Here is a 21,183-nt window from a genome sequence, read left to right as displayed (position 1 = left end):
AATCCACTCTATTACAGTAGTATATATTGTACAACATGTGTGTTTCTGTAATAGAATTGTGCCAAATGCCTGTGTTATAGCACCAGAGCTCTCTTCCCCGCTCCGAGCACTCCAGGGTGGGGCGGGCGTCCTGATCCCCCGCTGGTAGAAGGGGAGGAGAGCAGCGGGAGGTCAGCTGAGCGCCAAGCAGCACTGTTCCAGAAGGTATTTGCCACAATTCTATTACAGCTACTAATGTAATAGAGTGGATTATATGATTTTACAAGCATTTTAAACTAGGGCTTATTTTCTGGGTAAGCCTTACATTGCAGCCCTCCTGAAAAATAACAGTTGGTCTTATTTTCAGGGTAGGTCCTATTTTTGGAGAAACATGGTAGAAACGCGAATTGTTCTGTTGTAAAAAAAAAGAGCTAATTAGAGATGACACAGGACGTGTGCACAGGACAAGCATATTTGAACAGATAAAACACACTTTATGGTAAATTTAACAAATCAAAAGGGAAAAAATGCAATAGAAGTTTGTTGTCAGGGTTTAAATACACTTTTTTTTTTTTTCAAAGGGGGCGGAGAAAAAGAAAAAAAGATTTTGTTGTTAGCGTTGTGAATTCAGCCTATATTAACATAGACTCTAATAATTTATACTTTTTCCTTTCCCTATTACTTTGCCAGTATCCTGTTAAAGGTATGTGTCCTCCTGAGAAACCGATTTCAAGAAATCCGTGATCTTGCAAGAAACACTCTAATTAAGATTCTGGAAACCCTTGGGCCTCGTTATCTGCACTATGTTTTAAAGGAGATGCAAACTGTTTTAGTTAAAGGATACCAGGTAATGTTAATTTAATATTAATTCATTCTAATATCAAAATGTTAAGTTATTACTGCTATTTCCATATCTATATCTTTTGTCTTTTTTTTTTTTTATCCAATGCTAGGTTCATGTGCTGACGTTTTCTGTGAACCTGTTTTTAAAAGGACTTACCGCCAATCTTAAAAGTGGTGACCTTGATGGCTGTATAGAAACTTTGATCCAGGTAAATAAAACTAATCTAAGAATGAGGCTGTAGCAGAGAAGCTAAACTCCTCTGTGTCGGATTTTAAACCACCCACTGAAAGTGGTGAGGTGTGTTTTTTTTTTTTTGGCAAGTTTTCCAGGAACGTTGTGGCCTTTATAATTTGAATAAACAAGATGTCAGAGTACCTTATATAAAAAATAAAAAAAAACACATTTATTGAATATACCTGGGTAAGGCAATCGCAAATAAGTGTTAAAGGATAAGTTCACCTTTACAAAAAAAATAATAAATGCATATTTTATTTTTGCAGGTTAAAAAATGCGCATTTATATATTTTTTTCCTTAGGAGCCTGTAAAGCATTGCACATTGTAATGTAATGGTCCTGCAAGACTGTGCATCAGTCTGCCCGTATCTCTGATACAGGCAAGCAGTTACTGAATGACAGGAAGCTCAGTGAACTACCTCTCATCAGCGCCCTGGTAGTTTAATGAGAACTACAAGCCGTCAACCGCAAAGGCTGTTGATTCACAGGGATCTGTGAATTAATGATGCGTCTGTGTGGGCGGAGCCTCATACGGCCACGCACTTTCAATTGGGGGATGGGGATGGATTTTGGGGAGGATGTCAGATGCTGAACATGTTACACCCTAAATATGGGAGTAGCATGTGGCATCTTCAGAGAGGTGAATTTATCCTATAAGGAGCCCTGCCCTGGTAGCAGTCGACGAGTGAACATCTGATGGTCTTTTTTTTTATCAAGTATGATTTCTTTCAGTCATCCTGGCTGAGGTTAACAAATCAAGATAGGTCCCTTTTAAATACCAGTAGGTTGTACTAATAAACCTAACTGATGGGTAAAACACACTTTATTAATTACATTGTGGTTAAACACAATTGGCTACACCTATAATGATGACCACAACATACAAGGATATACAATGTAATACTCACATAAAATCACACATATAGGTTGGACTTGTGTCTTTTTTTTTCAACCTCGCCTACTAATGATGTCAGTGCATGGTGAAAGTGTGATGAAAATATATTATCTTCAACAAAGGAACAGCACATGTCTTTAGATGTCAGTGAGTCCCGTTATGAAGAGTACATTCCACAGACAACCCAGAGACTGAAAAAAACAATATTACAAGCCACAGATGATACATTACAAGGAAGTCAGTAAGGACCAGTATCCAAAAAGTCAGACTTTTTACCAAATTCATGTCTGCGAGGACAACACTGAAAAGATATAAAGGATGCTTTTTTGTAAAAATATATTTAGAACATCTGTATAGAAATAAAATGTAATATTCAATAGTTGCATATTTTATCAATGGTATCAACTTAGACATGTCAGATGTTTACCATGCATGTTTTGTGTTCCCTGAAGATTTTCAACAATGAGCTGTTTGGAAACATTGCAGAGGAAAAAGAAGTGAAAGGGATAGTCTCTAAAGTAATGGAAGCTCGAAGCAGCAAAAGCTTTGATTCATATGAACTGCTTGCTCAGTTTATTGGAAAAGACCAGGTTGTAAAATTGATCCTGCCCTTAAAAGAGGTAAGATGTGTGTAACTGGAAAAGCATGCATGTTTTAATCTTTCAACAGAATTGTAGCTATGCCGTATTCATTTCCTGTTGTACTGTAGACATGTTGTAAACAATATTGTAGTATTTCTGTGACATTCAGAAAATGATGATTTAAAGCGTTGCCTCACCAGTATTTTAACCGTACAAACAAATGGCCACTGGCCTTTATAGCAAGGAGCACTGGAAGGCCGATGCATGTCAAACAGCACCATAGAGATTTCCAAGGTCAACTTGACAACCAGCCTGCAACCAAGCGAATTATCTTGTCTAACAATATGCGTTAAAAAGAGAGGTTTAGTCTGCACACATTTGCAAATACATGTGTAAGCTACAGGCCCCATCTAGGCACCCCAAGTACTTGGATTTGACCTGGTATCAGCCTCTGGAATTCCCTGTACAGGGAGAGGAACAAACGGCACAAGGAACAAATGAATTGTGCTGCAATACTTATGTAATAACAAGAAGAGAGATCAGGGAGATGAGATTATTAGTCTGCTGATTCTCATTTAGTCCTCATGCACACTTCAAAAACGCCACATTTAAGGGTGTTAAAATGCCCCTTTACCTTTAGCCTATGTGTCCATAGGCATGTAGAGGCAGAAAGAAAAACATCACTTGCGTGTAGAGTAGTAGTGTTTCAGAAGAAAAAAAACGCTGAACACATATAAAGTTGTGTAAAGCACGTTTAAATGTGCCTAAGCACTAGGTGCATTAAATAAACGTATAAACCCATGACATGCCTAAACGTGTTTTTAACGCTGATTTTCTCCTGCCGGGAGAAAAGGGGTTCAGAAATGCTGGGCAAACGGGGTGCTTGAGGCCTTACTGTCCAGTCACAGACTGGGGGTGAGGAGGAGCAAAACCCTTAATTACTACTTAACTGGAGCTGAAAAAAGGACTGTGCTGTGTGGCAGACCTTTATCAATCTCATTATAAATCTCAGAACTGGATGAACAGAAATACAAATCCTTTGAGAGGTAAAACCACGCAATGTGTGTTCACCTTTTCAGCCCAAAGGCCAGCTTTAAGATTGATGTAAGCCGATGTATGACTTTTTAGCCTTGTTGTGTTTACCTTCCTTAAATACTGCTATAAGATGTGTTTATAGACATTTCATTGGCTGAACTATATGGTTCCTAATGTTTTGCAGGTTTTAGAGAAGACAGCAAGTTTGAAGATTGCGCGCAAAGTACATGAAGCTTTCCGTAGAATTGTGTTTGGTTTAGTAGCCAATGAAGATATGTCTGCAGAATCCATTCTTTTACTGAGTTTTGGTCTGATTAGTGAGAACCTTCCACTCCTAACAGAGAAAGACAAGTATGTTATATTAAAGGAGTTTTGTACTTTGCTTGCTAATGGAGGTAACTCCAGCGTTAACATCTTTCATGCATGTTGTTGGATGTTCAGGTTTGCAGAGGAGTTTTTGTGTCTTTATTCCTCAGTTTAGCATGAGACACACATTGATTAGCATAATATAATCTCTTATAGACTAGTATATTATTATCAGTGGTTTTAGTAACTTTTTTACTTTTTATATTATAAAATGGTAGCTTGGCTCTTTTATGTTATTTAAAAACAATATAGTGCAAGCTGGAATCGTCTTAATGTTGACATGGTAAACGTGTAACAGGGTTGAGTTTAGTGCATAAAAGTGACTTCAACTTCACCAACAGTTTATAAAAATAAGAATAGTGAGACTTGTAGACAAGTACTGTATCGTTAAAAACCTTTCCTGAGATAAATACATAGGGCTGCCATTGTTGGGCTCTTTTTGAAATTTTTAGTTGCTTGGCGGCTATGGTGACCCACTTGCCTCAGTACTTCAAATCATTGTTCTCAAACAGGCTTGCTTATTTGTAAAGTTAGGGTAAAGTCTCAAGTCCTGATCTTCATATTTGTTCTGGGTCAATTGACCTAAACTGTTGAAGCAATTGTGTCAGCATGACAGTCGGGTAACTAGAGTTTGCTGAAATAATATCTAGCCACCCGTTGGGCTGCTTAAGCAGATACCTCATTGACTTATAAACACGTTTAACATTGTAAGTTGTAGTAAGCGTGGACTCTGTACTTTATCATACCCTTTTCTTTCACTTTTTTTTTTTTAATTAAATTTTGTAAATTAATTTAAAGTAACATAATGTATGATTCTAATTAAAGGCAAACTTTTGTGGTTGACTTAATTAGACTCTTTGTTTCCCTTACCTCTACAAATAATATGTGGATGGTAACACTGATATACTAAATATAATGTGATGTATATTGCTTGGGTCAGTTGAACCTGGGCATTGAATATCCTGCTCATGCGTACCAATAACTCTTCTATTCCCAAGCTCCTGGCATACATTGACCACAATTTATATGCTGCCTCTCACCTGTATCTTTTTGGGGAGATGAGGAGATGGGAAGGAGGTTCTAATATTATACTGACATTCTTAGCTTTTCCTTTCAGGGATAAAAACTCAGAGATGCTCCCTCCAGATCCACGCCTCAAGCCTCAGAGCTGTTTGATAATTCAGCCGCCTCTTCCTCGTGGAGGGCGCAAAGCAGCTGTTAGCACGAAGACCAACATGCATATTCTTGTAGATACTGGACTCAAGGTTAGTGACAACAGACAGTACAAACATGCTGCTGATCTTTTTGTTTCTCTTTAACTGAGATCTTTGAAACATACATGGAAAAAATATTTAATTTGTTAGTGTTCATCCAGTTTTGTGCCTGGTTAAGCAACTTACATAGCAGCCTTAATGACAAGTGAGCCAGTAACAAAAACTGTGATTTACTATTTTATTAAAAGGCATACATCTATTTATTTATAACATTTGTTTCTTCATTATAACATGCAAAACCAGATTCTTGTTGAAATGATTCAGAATTAATAGATCCCTATGAGGAAGCCCTTTAGCGTACGCTTCAAAGCAATAAGATGACAAGCAGGTTCGACTTATTTTGTGGGCCTGCATAATATGAGCAGGTCCAAGTTGCTTACTTATCCTTCTAATGTGGTAAATATTTTGGCTGGAAGTAGATATTTTCAGTGTTATTTAGATCTTGTGCCAATTTATTTGTGTGTTTCCATGGTACAGCTGCTTCACGTGAGTTTGAAAAAATCCAAAGTAAACTCTTCTGAGGAACATGCCTTGGAAATGCTGGATCCCTTTGTGCAGATACTGATTGGCTGCCTACAGTCTATGGATGTAAAGGTGAGGATATGAGTTGATATATCTAGAATATCACGTGTGTTTTAATAAGTGGAATCAATGTGTGCTTTAAACTGAAACTGCAGGATCAACTAAAGGTGTAGGTGAGTCACATACTATATACTCTGTATGAGCTGCATTACCTTCCCAAGGTTTTGTAATTGCGTTAAACCCATCTTGTAATTTTGTACTCGTTCACATTGCACTTACAGGGTCACTTTACTGTTCCCTGTTTCAGCTTCACAGCTTCCTATATTTATTCATGCGTATTGTGCATTTTATCTGCGTGCCTGGTGGTCCACTTTAACTCTGGTATCAAACTCATTGATAAAATATAAAAATCTTTGTACAAGGGATGGGTACAGAAAAACAGTGTATGAAAGAAGATTATAGTGTTTGTAAAGGTTCAATACTTTTTTAATTAAATAACACACAGGTTATAGTTACCTGCTCTGTGCAGTGGTTTTGCACAGAGTGGTCCCTATCCCCCTCTTCACGGGTCCCCTTCTGATACTCTTGGCTCCTCCCCTCCTGCTCAGTGTTCCCATAGCAAGCTGCTTACTCTGGGGGCACTTGAGCATGCTCATTTCCGAGCCGCATCTGTGTCTGAGACACACAGAGCATCCTTTCTCACCCGCTCCCTTCTCACTGGCTGTGATTGACTATCACTGCTGTGTCTCAGCCAATGAAGACCCGGGAGAGCTGCTGCTCTCGTGCACATCGATAAATCAATATCGGGCTTAGGTAAGTATTGGAGAGAGCTGCACACTGAAGGTTTTTAGCCTTCATGCATAGAATGCATGAAGGTAAAGAAACCTTCAGCCTATTCAACCACTTTAATGTGCATTTCCTGCATTGGTTCATAAACTCGGGAAACAGCAGAAGTTTCCTTAGTACAGGCCCCATATTGACATTGTAGTGTTTTATGCATCTACTTTTAAAACTGCACTACCTATTTTATTTTATGATCTATGAAAAATACATTACTAAAGTAATTAATGTAGCCTTAAAACAATGTTCATATAAGAGAGTTAAGGCTTCACATATAGCAGTTACTTTGAACATTTTTAAAAAGCCATAATAGAGTATAAGAGGTCAAAAGGAAAAAAAATCTGCTTTAAAGTTTAGCTTCTATACTTTGGTTGATATGAATACCATGAATGATCATTTTTTGCTTCCATTTTCTTGTGATACTGTCTGGTAGCCTAATATTTATTGATACATTATCAAGCTGCAGTATTACTACATACATAAAAAGGCATATCAATCGTTATAATAATGTTGATTAATTTATCGAATAGAGAAACGTTTGTTACCTTATTTTATAAATGCCAGTTTCCCTTTTATTTTGGTCCCTGATTCACAAAATCTTTATGTGAAAGCAACTCTTCTAGTTTGCAATGCAGAGGTTAGCAACCTATCCAGGCTTTCATGAACCCTGGTTCATTAATTATCCTCATGTCCTGAGACCTTTTAGCGTTAGAGAGCACAATGCTATTTTTGTAATTCCTCTCAATGCTGAAGGACACATAGGCTGGTATGAGCGTGATGATCTCTTGCTTTGGAGAACCAAATAATTTGCTTTGTTTGCAGGATAGTGTGGATAAAGTGTGTCTTGTTGTCTCTAAAAATTGTGGTACATGTTAACCCTCACTGCATTTGCATGCAAAATGAAAGATGTGAAGGATTCATGTATTGAACAAACAGAAGCAGACTTCAGTTATGAAACTGGAAGCTAAAAGGCCCTAGTTGGCCAAATCTGTGAGAAAAATGTCTTTGCCCACACAGCTGTCCAGTGGTTTGAAATCCCTGCTCTTCTTCCTCTTCCTTGTGCAGCTCTTCCGGGACAGATCAGAGTAATGCTGCTTTGTCAGCACCATCACATAGCATAGCTCTGGTCCCTCTTGGAAGCCCAAGATGTCCTCATTCCTAACTAAGCAAAATATCTGTTTTGTGCAAATGGCAACATGTTGAATATTTATCTTCCTATATAGGTCATCACTGGAGCTCTGCAGTCCCTCATCTGGATTCTTAAGTTTCCATTACCCTCTATAGAGAAGAACACAGAGGAGCTGATTAAACAGCTTTTCCTGTTGTTAAAGGATTATGCAAAAGCAGGTGCTGCCAGAGGTCAGAATTTTCATCTGGTGGTTAGCTGTTTCAAGGTAAGGACATTATTTTTTTTTTTTAGAGCACACTCCATACAAGTATCACATGATTATATAATTGTATAACTACTTTTCTTCTTTGTATTTTTACAGTGTGTTACTATACTGGTTCGAAACATGAGGGGAACCATTACAGAGAAACAGCTGCAAGTGTTGCTGGGTTATGCTGAAGAGGATCTGTATGATTCTTCACGACAAGCCACTGCGTTTGGTTTGTTAAAGGTTAGTTCTCCTACCAGCATTATTGGCCAGCACAAGGGGTCCACTCTCAATCTGTGTTTAACATAACGTAAACCAGCCTGCTTTAAGTTATGATGGGTCCTATAATAATTCAGCAGCCATTGTGTAACTGTGTGATGATTTCTAATATTAAAGCAAAGTGTCCTTTTATAAAGCGTAAATCCAAGTAAAATGGGCGGCGTAGTGGTGTAGTGGTTAGCACTCTCGCGTACCAGTAAAAAGTACGACGACAATACCTGCCTGGAGTTTGCATGTTCTCCCTGTGCCTGCGTGGGTTTCCTCCCACACTCCAAAGACATGCAGGTAGGTTAATTGGCTTCTGTCCAAAATTGGCCCTAGTATATGAATGGGGGCCTTGGATTGTGGGCTCCTTGAGGGTAGGGACTGATGTGAGTGTGCAATGTACAGGGATAGGGACAATTGTAGACACTCAGGTTGAACTGGATGGACTGGTGTCTTTGTTCAACCTTACTAGCTATGCAACTATGAAATTGTGATCTGGTAATTCTGAACAGGAAAAAACAATGCTAATGATAGGGAGTCCAGATGATTTGCATTTTTTTTTTTTTTTTTAAATAATCCTTGAAACCAGATTCCTCAGACTTTCCATACTGTTTATGTATAGAAATTGTGCCACTCATCACGTAGTTCTGTGCTGCGGTGCTTCTAATCCTGCTTCAATGTGAATTGGTGAGGTTCAACTGGGCTCAAAGAGAGGTTAATGTTGGCCTGTGTTTTTTTGCAGGTATAAGGCCCCTCAGAGGGTGACAAAAACTGATTTATAGTGATCTTTCCTGCAAGTTAGTCAGATATTAATGATGAATGCTAGGATAACTCAGCAGTTTACATTAAGCACAATCTTGATGCCTGTAATATTTCTACAGTTGAGTGCTTTTGGTTTCCTTTAATACATTTGTTCCAGTGTTACTATGCTGTTTATATCCACAATATTAAATGTAATCATTTTGTTTTGTTATTTTAAAGGCTATTGTATCTAGAAAGCTGATTGTTCCTGAGATTGACGATGTCATGCAGAAGGTAGCAAAGTTAGCAGTGACTTCTCAGAGTGAGCAAGTGAGAGTTCAGTGCCGACAGGTGAGGAGACTGGCTAGAACTGTATACATCAAATTAATGTATGTTCTTGTTGCATGTTAGAAAAAAAACAAAGAAATGCATTTACAAAAAATCTCTCAAAACTAAAACACTTTCAAATGAAAGTAGCCAACACAAATGAATGATCCTAATTATACAGTTTCACATCAACATGTATTATTGTGTGCATTCTCAAATTAACCTGCTCCAGCTAAGGGAGCCTATGGTATTTAAGCATTGTGTTCCCAATCCTTCATTCTCCCATGTCATTTACATGAGGTATAATTCTTTGTTACACTGTTTTTTTTTACTTGCTTACACTACCAACTTGGTTGTCCTTTGAATGTCTTTCCAGATATTCCTGAAGTATTTGCTAGACTATCCTCTGGGTGACAAACTGAAGCAAAGCTTAGAGTTTATAATTGCACAACTAAAGTAAGTTGAATTGTTTTATTCCAGCCAACTATTCTTATTTTGATCAGATTTCTCGCAACCCTTGATTTGTGCATAGACATGAATACTCCTATCATAGCAGTGTGCATGTCTCAGCACTTTGCAGTTGCACCCAGTTTTGGCATTATTCTGGCAAGTACCATATTTATCGGCGTATAACATGCACCCCAAGTTTAGGAGGGAATTTTAAGGGAAAAACTTTTAGGAGGGAAGTTTAAGGGAAAAAAAAAACCTTACATTTAAATGCCCATTAATGCAGCCTTATCAGTGTCCATCTGCAGCCTTGTCCATCATTGCACCCTTGTCAGTGTCATATGCAGCTTTGTCATGCAGCCTTGTCCATCGTTGCACCCTTGTCAGTGTCATTTGCAGCCTTGTCCATCATTTTCAGCCTTGTCAGTTTCATTTGCAGCTTTGCCTTTTAAAAATGGCGCTGCCGAGATACAGAGCCGGATGTCCTGTGTATCTCGGCGGCGCTCGGTAGCTTTTGGCGGCTTTCTGCCGGCGAGAACGGCCAAAGGCGGCTGAAAGCCACCCACAGGCTCACAACAGCGGGGGATCGGTGTATAACACACACTCACGATTTTATACGCCGATAAATACAGTAATTGTCAGGCTGAATGCTTAATAGACCAATTTCCAATACTGAGATTAATCTGAGTGCCTACTGAAGAGTGCCCATAGAGAATCTGCATAACTGGGCAACTGTTAACTTTTGCAAATCCCACTGATTGAGCATAGGCATTTATCATTGTTTTATTTATTGAAAGGATCGAATCTTATGCTGTGTTTTAGCTTTAGTAGTGGATAAATCTTCCACTTTTCTGAATTATACCGCCAAAGGCATTGTTCATTTTTTGATGCCTAAAAGCAAATCTGTTGGGAAGTGCGGGGGACATTGGAGGAATCTGGCCTTCCAATCAACATTTTGAAATTTTGGCTGATGTGGTACTCTGGCCTAAGCATACTCTTTGGCTTTCCACCTCAACCAGAACATTGATCATCTGTCCCTCTATCTTGCTCCAGTTCACTGTAAAGAGATCACTCTCTTGGATGCTTGCTTGGATGTAGTTTGTGCGGTGTTTCTCTAGTTCATCTTTAATGGCTTTTATATTTTAACATTTTATAGATTTGCATCTTGACTGTTTTCACACATCCAAACACATTTAAACACTTTAAAGTGAGTGAACAAACAGCATTTTTATAGATCAGCCATATGCCCTCTTTTATTAGACCACTTAGCACTATTTTTCACATATTTAGTTGCTAAGCAGAGTGGTACATTTCTTCATGGTTATTCACAGGATCAATTCACTGCATTTTTTACTATTAAGGTATATTATGTGTAGCATGAGGAAGCAATTAGAATACATTTCCTGTTCTTTATTTTTACTATGCAAACATATAATGCCTAAAAAAGGTGTTAATGGTGTGTGTGCACTTCAGCTACTGATATGGTTCTTTCATGGACATGAAGCTTTCTTTCTTGATCATACATCACGGGACACAGGAGCTCATTACATAGTGGGTTATATAGGCACCTCTGGTGATTGGACACTGGTTAACCCCAATTAAGGAGAATTCCTCCCCTATATAACCCCTCCCATATGGGAGGCACCTCAGTTTTTTCACCAGTGTCTATGGTGGTTGGTCACGTAAAACATGTGCTATGAAGAAAGCTCTGTGCAGGTCCCTGCGGGGGCCTAAGGGCTACAACAAACCGGATCCATATCTCGGGCCGATATTTGACTCCCAAGATGGTATGGTACTCGGGCCTCGTCATCCGAAGAAACGAGGTTTGGCCTGTAAGTCCACTCTTATTGGAAGACTGGGCTCTGGGAAAACCAGACTTGGTGTACTGTTTACATAGTGGCACGAAAGTTTCTGGCAGAGTCTTTTACAAGGTCCAGGTAGGAGGTTCTTCTGAGAAAGAACCCCAAAAAAACCTGAAGGTTGGCACAATTCCGCCCGCCGTGATGGGTGAAGGCTGGAATCTGTCTGTTTTCAGCAATTCCTGCGGCGAGGACAGGTAAGGAAAGTTAATCCTATATATAATTATATTATGGATTTCTTCATTTGAGTAGTAGTATGTCTTACCTGGTTTCCACCACTAGAGGGAGTAAGAGCAGCCTGATGCATACTTACATGCCTTTTCAGTACACACTCTCAGTGAAGCCTGGTTCTCCAGAGGTCTCACGTCTCCACTGCAGTCCCTGCCACAATAAGGTAATACAGGGGTCCCACGTAGTCTAGGGGACCCACGCAGCTCTGATGGAGATTCCTCCCCCCCCCTGGATTCCGGCGGTCCTAGTGCATGCGCACGAGCCGAGCGCGCTCCTGGGCTAATGGAGGGGGGGAGAGTGTGGTTGTGAGCCGTGCACGTTGGTGTGCACGGCGCTGTACTGCGCAGGCGCCAGTTTTAAAAGCCCAGAGCGTCAGGGGGCTGTAAGTGAGAGACACAGGAGCTGTGGGCAGTAAGCATCCCAGGGGATTGGATCCAGGCAAACCTAAGACACCTACTCGGCATCAGGTTGTGCAGTATTAAGCATATATATTTTATTGTGAGACTTTTAACACAACAGTGATTGCACTTTTTACTAGTACCTCTGCTTTGTAGCTTAGGACTATGTCTCCTCGTAAGAGGGTTTCAGGGTGAGGTAACAAGGGCACTGGTAAATCACCGCCTAGGTCCAGGGGTTCTAAAAATGCCTATAAGTTACCATCCCCCCCTGCAAGAGTCAGTGCCCCTGTCAGGTTTTGCTGCCTCTCCTAATGTCTCAGCCCCGGTATATGTCACTGAGGACTCCCTTAGGGCTACATTGGAGGGTTTTGAAGGGAGAATCATGAATTTTATTTCTGCTTCCCTGAAAGATAGCAGGAAAAGGGGTAGATCCCCTCCCTCTGCTGAGATTCCTCTTTCAGATGATTCTTCCGACAATGAGGAGAGATCCCTATCTTGGGACAGGGATCTTGAGCAGTCGGAGGAATCGGAGGAAGAGGAGAGAGTCCCCTCCTCCCAGGCGCTCAGAAAACAGGTGCAGTATTATACTGAATTGGTGCGTACCACATTCAGAATGCCTGCTTCTGAAGTCGCTACGTCCTCTGCTTCTTCCCTGGCAGTCAGGAAAGTCCCACAGACTGCTTTTTCCTTTCCAATTCATCCCTTAATGGATACATTGATGTATGAGGATTGAGGACATCCTGATAAACTGTTTGCTCCTCCTAAAAGGTTTTCTATGCATTATCCTCTGGAGGAAAGTTTCACCAAGAAATGGGGGGTCCCATCTGTCGATGCAGCTGTTTCTTGCGTGAATAAAAACCTGACCTTTCTGTTGGATAATGCTTAGGTATTTAAAGATCCAACTGATAAGAGGTTGGAAACATTATTAAAAGCCTCCTTTTCCATGACTGGCGCTGTGGTGCAACCTACAGTCGCAGCAGTGGGGTTGTGTCAGTTCCTCAAGGAAGAGGTTAAGCAGATGCTTGGCCTCCTTCCCAGTAAGGAAGTGGAGAATTATGCAGAAATACCTCAAATTCTGTGTTTTATAAATGATGCGATTTTGGATTCTGTCCAACAAGCATCTTGTTTGTCTCTCCTGTTGGTACACATGCGAAGGGCCCTATGGCTAAAGAATTGGGCAGCTGAGCTATCATGCAAGAAGCATTTGATTGGGTTCCCGTTTGTTTGGAGAAGAATTAGACAAATTCGTCCAAAAAATTTCAGGGGGTAAATCTACTCTCCTTCCAGTCAAAAGAAGCAAACGTCCATCATTTAGGCCTTCTCTCTCTCCCGGAGCATCAAGCTCTAAGCAGTGGCAACGGCCTTCTCAACCCTCCTCTACAGGAAAGCTTCAGGGCCGGGCCCAGGGGCAGAAAAAGACTTGGGGGCGAAAGCCTACCAAGCAGAGCCCAAAAGCTTCCTTGTGAAGGAGCGCCCCCGCTCGGCCGAGTGAGGGGAAGGCTTCGGCAGTTTGCGGAAGCCTGGCGGGAAGAGACCTGGGACAAGTGGGTGATCTCTTCGGTATCTCTGGGCTACAACTAGAGTTTCAGGAGATTCCACCTTCTCGCTTTCTAAGGTCAAGGATCCCCAGGGACCCAGTAAAGCAAAAACCGCTATTTCTGGCCTTAGATCACTTACTATCCCAGGGGGTGATAGTAGAAGTGGACCCAAAGGAACAGGGTTCAGGGTTTTACTCAAATCTCTTCACCGTTCCAAAGCCAAATGGAAGTGTCAGACCTATCCTAGATCTGAAGGATCTGAACCGGTTTTTACGCATCCGGTCCTTCCGAATGCAGTCAATTCGCACTGTGGTCTCCTCCCTGCAAGGGGGAGAATTTACGGCATCAATAGACATCAAGGATGCATATCTCCATGTGCCAATTTTTCCTGCACACCAAAAGTATCTAAGGTTCGCGGTAGAGCGGCACTATTTTCAATTTGTGGCCTTGCCGTTCGGGCTCGCTAGGGCCCCTCGAGTCTTCACAAAGATTCCGGACCCTCTCTTGGCAAACCTAAGAGCTCAGGGTATAGCCGTCATGGCTTATCTAGACGACTTGCTTCTCATGGAGGAAACGGTAGCGTTCCTGAACCTCAGTGTTTCCAGAACACTAGAACACCTGGAGCGCCTAGGTTGGATTATAAACCTAGAAAAGTCGTCCTTACAGCCTGCTACCAGGTTGGAATACCTGGGTATGTTTATCGACACCACTCAGGGCAAGGTGTTTCTTCCAAGGCCAAAAGCCTTGGCCATCGGGGATCTGGTGTGTCTAATTCTGGGCAGGAGATCTTCCCCCATTCGCTTGTGCATGAGACTGTTAGGGAAAATGGTCGCCTCCGTCGAGGCCGTTCCATTTGCCCAGTTCCACTCAAGGCCTCTGCAAAGATGCATCCTTGCGGCTTGGAACAGGAAGCCCCAATCCTTGGATCTTCCTATGCGTCTATCCCCAGGGACACGCAAGAGTCTCGTCTGGTGGTTCCAAACCGAGAATTTTTCTGAAAGGCAAAACTTTTCTTCCTCTTCCATGGAAGGTTATTACAACAGATGCCAGCCTGACAGACTGGGAAGCAGTGTTAGAGGAGACGTGCTCGCAGGGGAGATGGTCTGCGATTGAGAAGCTATTGCCCATAAATGTCTTGGAGATCCGGGCAGTTTACATGGCTCTCATAAAGTGGTCTTCCAGACTACGGGGTCTCCCTGTTCGGGTTCAGTCCGACAGCGCCACAGCTGTGGCCTATATCAATCACCAGGGCGGTACCAGGAGTCTGGTTGCACAAAAAGAGGTGAATTGCATACTTGTCTGGGCAGAAAAGCATGTTCCATGCCTTTCTGCAGTCTTCATTCCAGGAGTGGAAAATTGGCAGGCGGATTTTTTGAGCTGCCAGCGGTTGTGCCCAGGGGAATGGGCTCTGCACCCCGACGTGTTTTTGGACATATGTCGCAGGTGGGGTACTCCAGACGTAGATCTGTTTGCGTCCAGGTTCAACAGAAAACTGGACAAATTTGTGTCAAGAACAAGAGCTACACTTGCTCAGGGGTCAGATGCTCTGACAGTTCCCTGGGATCAGTACAATCTGATTTATGCCTTCCCCCCGTGCCCGCTTCTGTCGCGATTCCTGGGAAGAGTCAAGAGGGAATCAGTTCTTTTGGTAGCCCCGGCTTGGCCCAGGCGACCGTGGTATGCAGAGATCATGAAGTTGGCAGTAGGCAGGCCATGGATCCTCCCTCTCCGGCCAGATCTGCTCTCACAGGGTCCGATTTACCATCCTGCTTTACACAGTCTGAATTTGACGGTTTGGCTGCTGAGACCCACATTCTGAGAGACCGTGGGCTTTCGGGGCCAGTCCTTTCTATTCTGGTTAATGCCAGAAAGCCGGCCTCCAGCTTATTTACTACAAAATCTGGAGGGCATATGTTTCCTGGTGTGAACTCAGGAAATGGCATCCTAGAAAGTATGTCATTAGCAGGATCTTGGCCTTCCTCCAGTCAGGCCTAGAGATGAATTTGGCCGTAAGCACTATCAAGGTGCAGATTTCGGCCTTGTCAGTGTTTTATCAGAAGCCACTTGCATCGCATTCCCTGGTGCAGGCTTTCATCCAGGGGGCTATGCGGATAAGGCCGCCAGTCAAACCTCCGGTATGCCCATGGGATCTGAATTTGGTTCTCTCGGCTTTGCAGGGGCAACCTTTTGAACCTTTGCATCTGGCTTCATTGGTTCTTTTGACCAAAAAATTGATCTTCTTGGTAGCCATATCCACGGCTAGAGTGTCAGAACTCTCTCCAGCAAAGAGCCGTATCTAATTGTTCATAAGGACCGGGTGGTCATGCGCCCCAACAGGTCCTTTCTACCTAAGGTGGTTTCGGGATTCCATTTGAATCAAGATGTAATCCTACCATACTTTTTTCCGGACCCACAGTCCGCAGAAGAAGAATCTTTGCACACTTTGGATGTGGTTAGGGCAATCAGTATCTATCTTCAAGCAACTGCTCAGATAAGGAAAACTGATTGCTTATTTATTTTGCCAGAAGGCCCTAGGAAGGGCCAGGCGGCATCAAAATCCACACTCTCAAGGTGGATTAGACAGATTATTTCTCAGGCCTATAGTGTTAAAGGGATAATCCCTCCTTTTCAAGTGAAAGCGCACTCTACTAGGGCTGTAAGTGCTTCTTGGGCAGTGCATCACCAGGCCTCCCTGGCTCAGATCTGTAAGGCTGCAACTTGGTCACCAGTCCACACATTCACCAGATTCTATTAGGTGGATGTCAGAGGGCAAGAGGATATCGCCTTTGGGTGCAGTGTACTGCAGGCTGCAGTTTAGGTCCTCCGGCCCATGACGGTCTATAATTATGATGTGTCTCCCTCCCCTCAATCTGAGCATTGCTTTGGGACATCCCACTATGTAATGAGCTCCTGTGTCCCGTGATGTATGATCAAGAAAATAGGATTTTTATATACAGCTTACCTGTAAAATCCTTTTCTTGAGCGTACATCACGGGACACAGGGCTCCCGCCCCTCTTGGGTTTGACGTGGTTTCCTATTGCTTTGCTACAAAACTGAGGTGCCTTCCATATGGGAGGGGTTATATAGGGGAGGAATTCTCCTTAATTGGGGTTAACCAGTGTCCAATCACCAGAGGTGCCTATATAACCCACTATGTAATGAACCTCCTGTGTCCCGTGATGTACTCTCAAGAAAAGGATTTTACAGGTAAGCTGTATATAAAAATCCGATTTTACAAGTCATGAAAATCGTTTGAGGGAATGGGGTCTATTAGTTTTGATAATGAAAGTGGTATTTTGTTCAAGAAAGTCCATTCGTTCCACAATCAAATGTTAAAAACAAATGGCATTTTAAAGTATTTTTAAATTACATTTGTCATCAGATTATTTTGTTGATTGGTACTGAGAATTTTTGTACTAATGTTTGAAAATTTACTAGTTATTGGCTAGTTAGTTTCTCCAGTTCTTACTAGGGGGTTTAGCAAATTACTGGAGCTAAAATCCTGCCTGTAAGGCCGCGTACACACGCGCGGACTGTTCGCCCAACTTTGTCCGTCCAACAGTTTCAGCAAACAGTCCGCTCAAAATTAGCATGGACGGACATGGCCACACACGACGAACGAACAGTTTGCTGAAACCGTGCGCGATGACGTGAACGGCACGTACGACGGGACGCAAAATACGACGTCCTATACACTGCATTATAGCTTTCGGCGTGAAAATCCTTTCTGAGCATGCGCGCAACTTTGTTTGACGAACAAGCCTACACACGAGCGGGCTGTTCGCTGAAACAAGGTTTCAGCGGACAGTTTTTCGGAAATTCCGAAAAACCTTGTCCGTCCAACTGTCCGCTGAAACTGTCCGCTGAAAGCCCACACACGAGCGGACTGTCCGCCCAAACACTGTTCAGCGGACAAAGTTGGGCGAACAGTCCGCTCGTGTGTACGCGGCCTAAGAGGCTGGATACAAAGTTAAATGTTTGCTTCACTACTGGCATTACTGCAGTATAAGAAGTATAAGATTAATATTGGCTACCTAACTGCTTTGGGAGAAACATTAATTATTTTTTCTATTTAAAAAGAAAAAAAAAACTGTTACATTTGTATATAGTGTAAGTTCAAATCTCCTGGCTATATATGCTGGATTGTTACGTGGATCTGTAGTATAACGGACATTGTATCCTTTATCCTACAAGACATTCTGCATCGCTAAGCCTTTGAAAGGCGCAGGTTATGGAGTAAACAATGCTGGGTTTTTTATTTTATTTTTCCCCTAGCTTTATTGTAACATTTAACTATTTCGATTTGGTGGTCTTTTCACCTCATTACCGGAAGCTGCTCCCTTTCTAATGAAGTAGTGGTTATAAGACTCCTAACTGCACACTTCTGGCTGCCATTTTTTTAAATAAAGATGCAGGCTGATCATTTGCTATGTCTCCTGTTGACTGATACTTCAGAGGCACACTCTACATTTATTTTGATTCCTTTAAACCAAACACACGGAAACCTCTTCAGTTCAGTTCACATCTGTTCTGTGAGTACCATGCAGTGGAAGATCCTCGTCTAGCAATAATGGATTACAGGCGCTTGGGAGCAGGAACACTTGGGACTACAACAGGGATTCTGCTGCAGGTCCAGAAGAAACTCCAAGGACCTCTCAGGTCTTACACTGACATCCCTCGAACTCCCAGATTTGGGCTCCCTCAAAGACGTGCAACAAACAGCCTGTCTGACTAAAACAGAATTCTCTGGCACTATGTCTGATCTATTCCAAAGGTTATCTCCACTTCTACAATCTGTGGGTTCTAACATCCATAAACGCTCTTCTGCTTCCCCTGATTATTTTTATGCGGTAAAGTCTAAACTGCCTGGAACACTTCCATTTATTGGAGGCAAGGGGGATGCTAATATTTTAGTTGAGGCTGCGGAAAATTTTTAACCACCACAATTGTGTGACGTTGCTACAACAACTTTTCACCACGTGCTGGGTACTGTGGGTTCATTAATTGAGATTGTGCGTACTAGTCTCTGCCTGGACACACTTACTCTGCTTTTGTGACTCCCTTATCATGCACATCTGAAGATCAACCCCTTTACCTGTGTGTGTGAGACCAGAACATTAACCCCTTCACCTCCTCCTTCCTCTGTATGACCAGTGCATTAATGTATCTGATGCACCACTCTCAAGCTCCATGTTTAACCCCCTCCATACTAGTCTGTTTTCCAATTTTTTTTAAGTGGCAGCAAAAAAGATTACCTTGGGGCATCATCTTTTGAAAATGGGGTCATCTCAGGGGTTTTCATACCCCTGACATTTTTATTTTAACAGAAAATATAAGAAAGTTATTTTCTTGCTTTCCAATGAATCAAACTTCCAGACATCACCTCGGTTGTATCAGAATCTGTAGTATTTGTTCAAAATAATAAAATAAATTAAAAAGCATTTTTTAACAATAAAGAATTACATTGTCCAGTATTAGTTTTGCAATATCACAGCAATATTAAACTACCACTTTTTTTTTTTTTTTTACAAAAAAATTTTTTTTATTAAATTGTTTTTCTCACACAGTTATGAATATGAAACAGGACGGGATTCTGCCTTGGAAATGACAGCATTTCTTTTCCAGACATTTCCAAAGGTAAGATCTGTATTTCAGGTTTGTGATGTTTTTGTTGACCTCTATTTAGCCCCATTGAAGAAACCTTTTCCCTACTGGAGCAAAATGCTTTCACTGCGTTTGGCCTTCATCTGTTCTCACAGTTTGTTAAATCAAATAAATTTACTATTTATTAGATGGAGCTATAACTCAGTTTATGTTCAGTCTAATATTACTGAAAACGTTTTAACATACAAATAGCAAAACACGAGACATGCACCCCAAGAATCTGGGGCCAGTACAAAATATAAAGAAAAACTGAAAAAAATATATAGAACAAAAAACTAAGTGGATTGTGCAAAACCCAAACAATAATTAATAAGAAAAAATACAGCAATATTTAAAAACAGGGACATTTTTCCAAGGGGCCAGTAGGATTAATATAAAAGATAAATGGGCAAGCGTACAGGAACTTGAACAGGAACACAATGATAAGTGTCAGAATACGACTTGTGTGGTCATGACCAGTAGCAATAGATAAACAGTCCATAGACTATGTTGAAGCCCCCATATCTCCATCCGCAGAATATAACTCATTTTAAAGAAGCTTTAAAATGTACAGTTTAAATAATTACAGCAAAGGTTCATAGTATGCACAGTTAGTTTTCAGTGTGGCAAGTCTCTTTGCTTTCAGAGGGCAGTGAGCAAAGCATGATGTTGTAAGGTATTACTTGTGACCATGTACAGCCATCACTATAAAACATGTTCTTTGTTTCTTTTTTTTAGGGAATACTTAACCAGTTCTGTGGTCTTATGTTTGTCCCACTGGCTTTGATGATGGTCAACGATGATTCTACAAAGTGTAAGAAAATGGCTGCCCTGGCAGCAAAATCTCTTCTTGGCAAAGTTGAGACAAAGCAGAAGGACTTGATGTTCTCATTGGCTAACCAGTGGCTCAACAATGAAAAGGTGAGAAAATTATATACCCAAATGTTGGATACTGACTAATGCTAGCTCTTTTTAGTGATACACATTTCCTTTATAACGCTATCTCTAAGACCAGCCATACAATTGCATATTTTGTCAGTTAACAGCAGAAAATGCTGCACGCGGTGGTGTATTTCTGCACGCGGTGTTGTATTTCTGCACAGTTGTGTTGGGCTTTTGCGTGTGTATTTTGCCTTTGGCCCAGCTTTCTGTGCCTGGAGTTAATGCCCGATGAGTGCTCTATTTTTGTCACATATTGTATGAAGCTGTAAGCCCTTGTACACACGGTCGGACATTCCGATGGAAAATGTCCGATCGGACCGTGTTGTCGGATAACCCGACCGTGCGTGGGCTCCATTGGACTGTTACCATCGGAATATCCGACCGACAACGTTTTAGAGCTGGGCTATAAAATTTTCCGACAACATGATCCGATCGAACTTTGATCGTTTGTAGAGAATTCCGTTCGGACAAAGTGACACACATGCTCAGATCAAATTCTTAGACCAAAGCTATTGGCTACTAGCCTGAACTTAGTCCCGTCATAACTAAATTACGTCATCACGTTGTGAACAATCGGATTTTCCGACAACTTTGTCCGACCGTGTGTATGGAACACCAGTTTCAGACAAAATCCGACGGATTTTGTTGTCGGAATGTCCGACCGTGTGTACAAGGGCTTAGAATTATAATTGGGTCCAACCAAACCACATCAGCTTTGAAAACCGTTTACTAATTTGAAAAATCTTCCCATCAATCTTATCTGAAAAGCCACAATTGCTCTTTATAGGACTTTAAAGGCAACTTCTAACCAAAAAAAAAAATAAGATATAATAAAATGTATTTACT

The 21,183-nt window shown here is 41.5% G+C and overlaps 1 protein-coding gene across 1 annotated transcript in view; it reads left to right on the top strand.

The window, feature by feature from the left end:
• The window catches only part of UTP20 (UTP20 small subunit processome component), a 134,727-nt gene that overhangs the window by 93,590 nt on the left and 19,954 nt on the right, over positions 1 to 21,183 (top strand). Inside the window, exons 43-54 of the mRNA XM_077472259.1 lie at positions 670 to 826; positions 933 to 1,031; positions 2,405 to 2,572; positions 3,753 to 3,919; positions 5,052 to 5,199; positions 5,686 to 5,802; positions 7,794 to 7,964; positions 8,061 to 8,189; positions 9,192 to 9,302; positions 9,655 to 9,734; positions 19,320 to 19,389; positions 20,134 to 20,316. Coding sequence (XP_077328385.1) covers positions 670 to 826; positions 933 to 1,031; positions 2,405 to 2,572; positions 3,753 to 3,919; positions 5,052 to 5,199; positions 5,686 to 5,802; positions 7,794 to 7,964; positions 8,061 to 8,189; positions 9,192 to 9,302; positions 9,655 to 9,734; positions 19,320 to 19,389; positions 20,134 to 20,316 — 1,600 coding nt within the window. The remainder of the gene's footprint in view (positions 1 to 669; positions 827 to 932; positions 1,032 to 2,404; positions 2,573 to 3,752; positions 3,920 to 5,051; positions 5,200 to 5,685; positions 5,803 to 7,793; positions 7,965 to 8,060; positions 8,190 to 9,191; positions 9,303 to 9,654; positions 9,735 to 19,319; positions 19,390 to 20,133; positions 20,317 to 21,183) is intronic.

This window comes from Lithobates pipiens, unplaced genomic scaffold, assembly GCF_037356315.1.
Source record: "Lithobates pipiens isolate NorthernLeopardFrog02 unplaced genomic scaffold, aLitPip1_a1.2 Scaffold_8, whole genome shotgun sequence".
In the NCBI taxonomy this organism is placed as follows: domain Eukaryota; kingdom Metazoa; phylum Chordata; class Amphibia; order Anura; family Ranidae; genus Lithobates; species Lithobates pipiens.
This window is presented reverse-complemented; position numbering and strand designations above follow the sequence as displayed.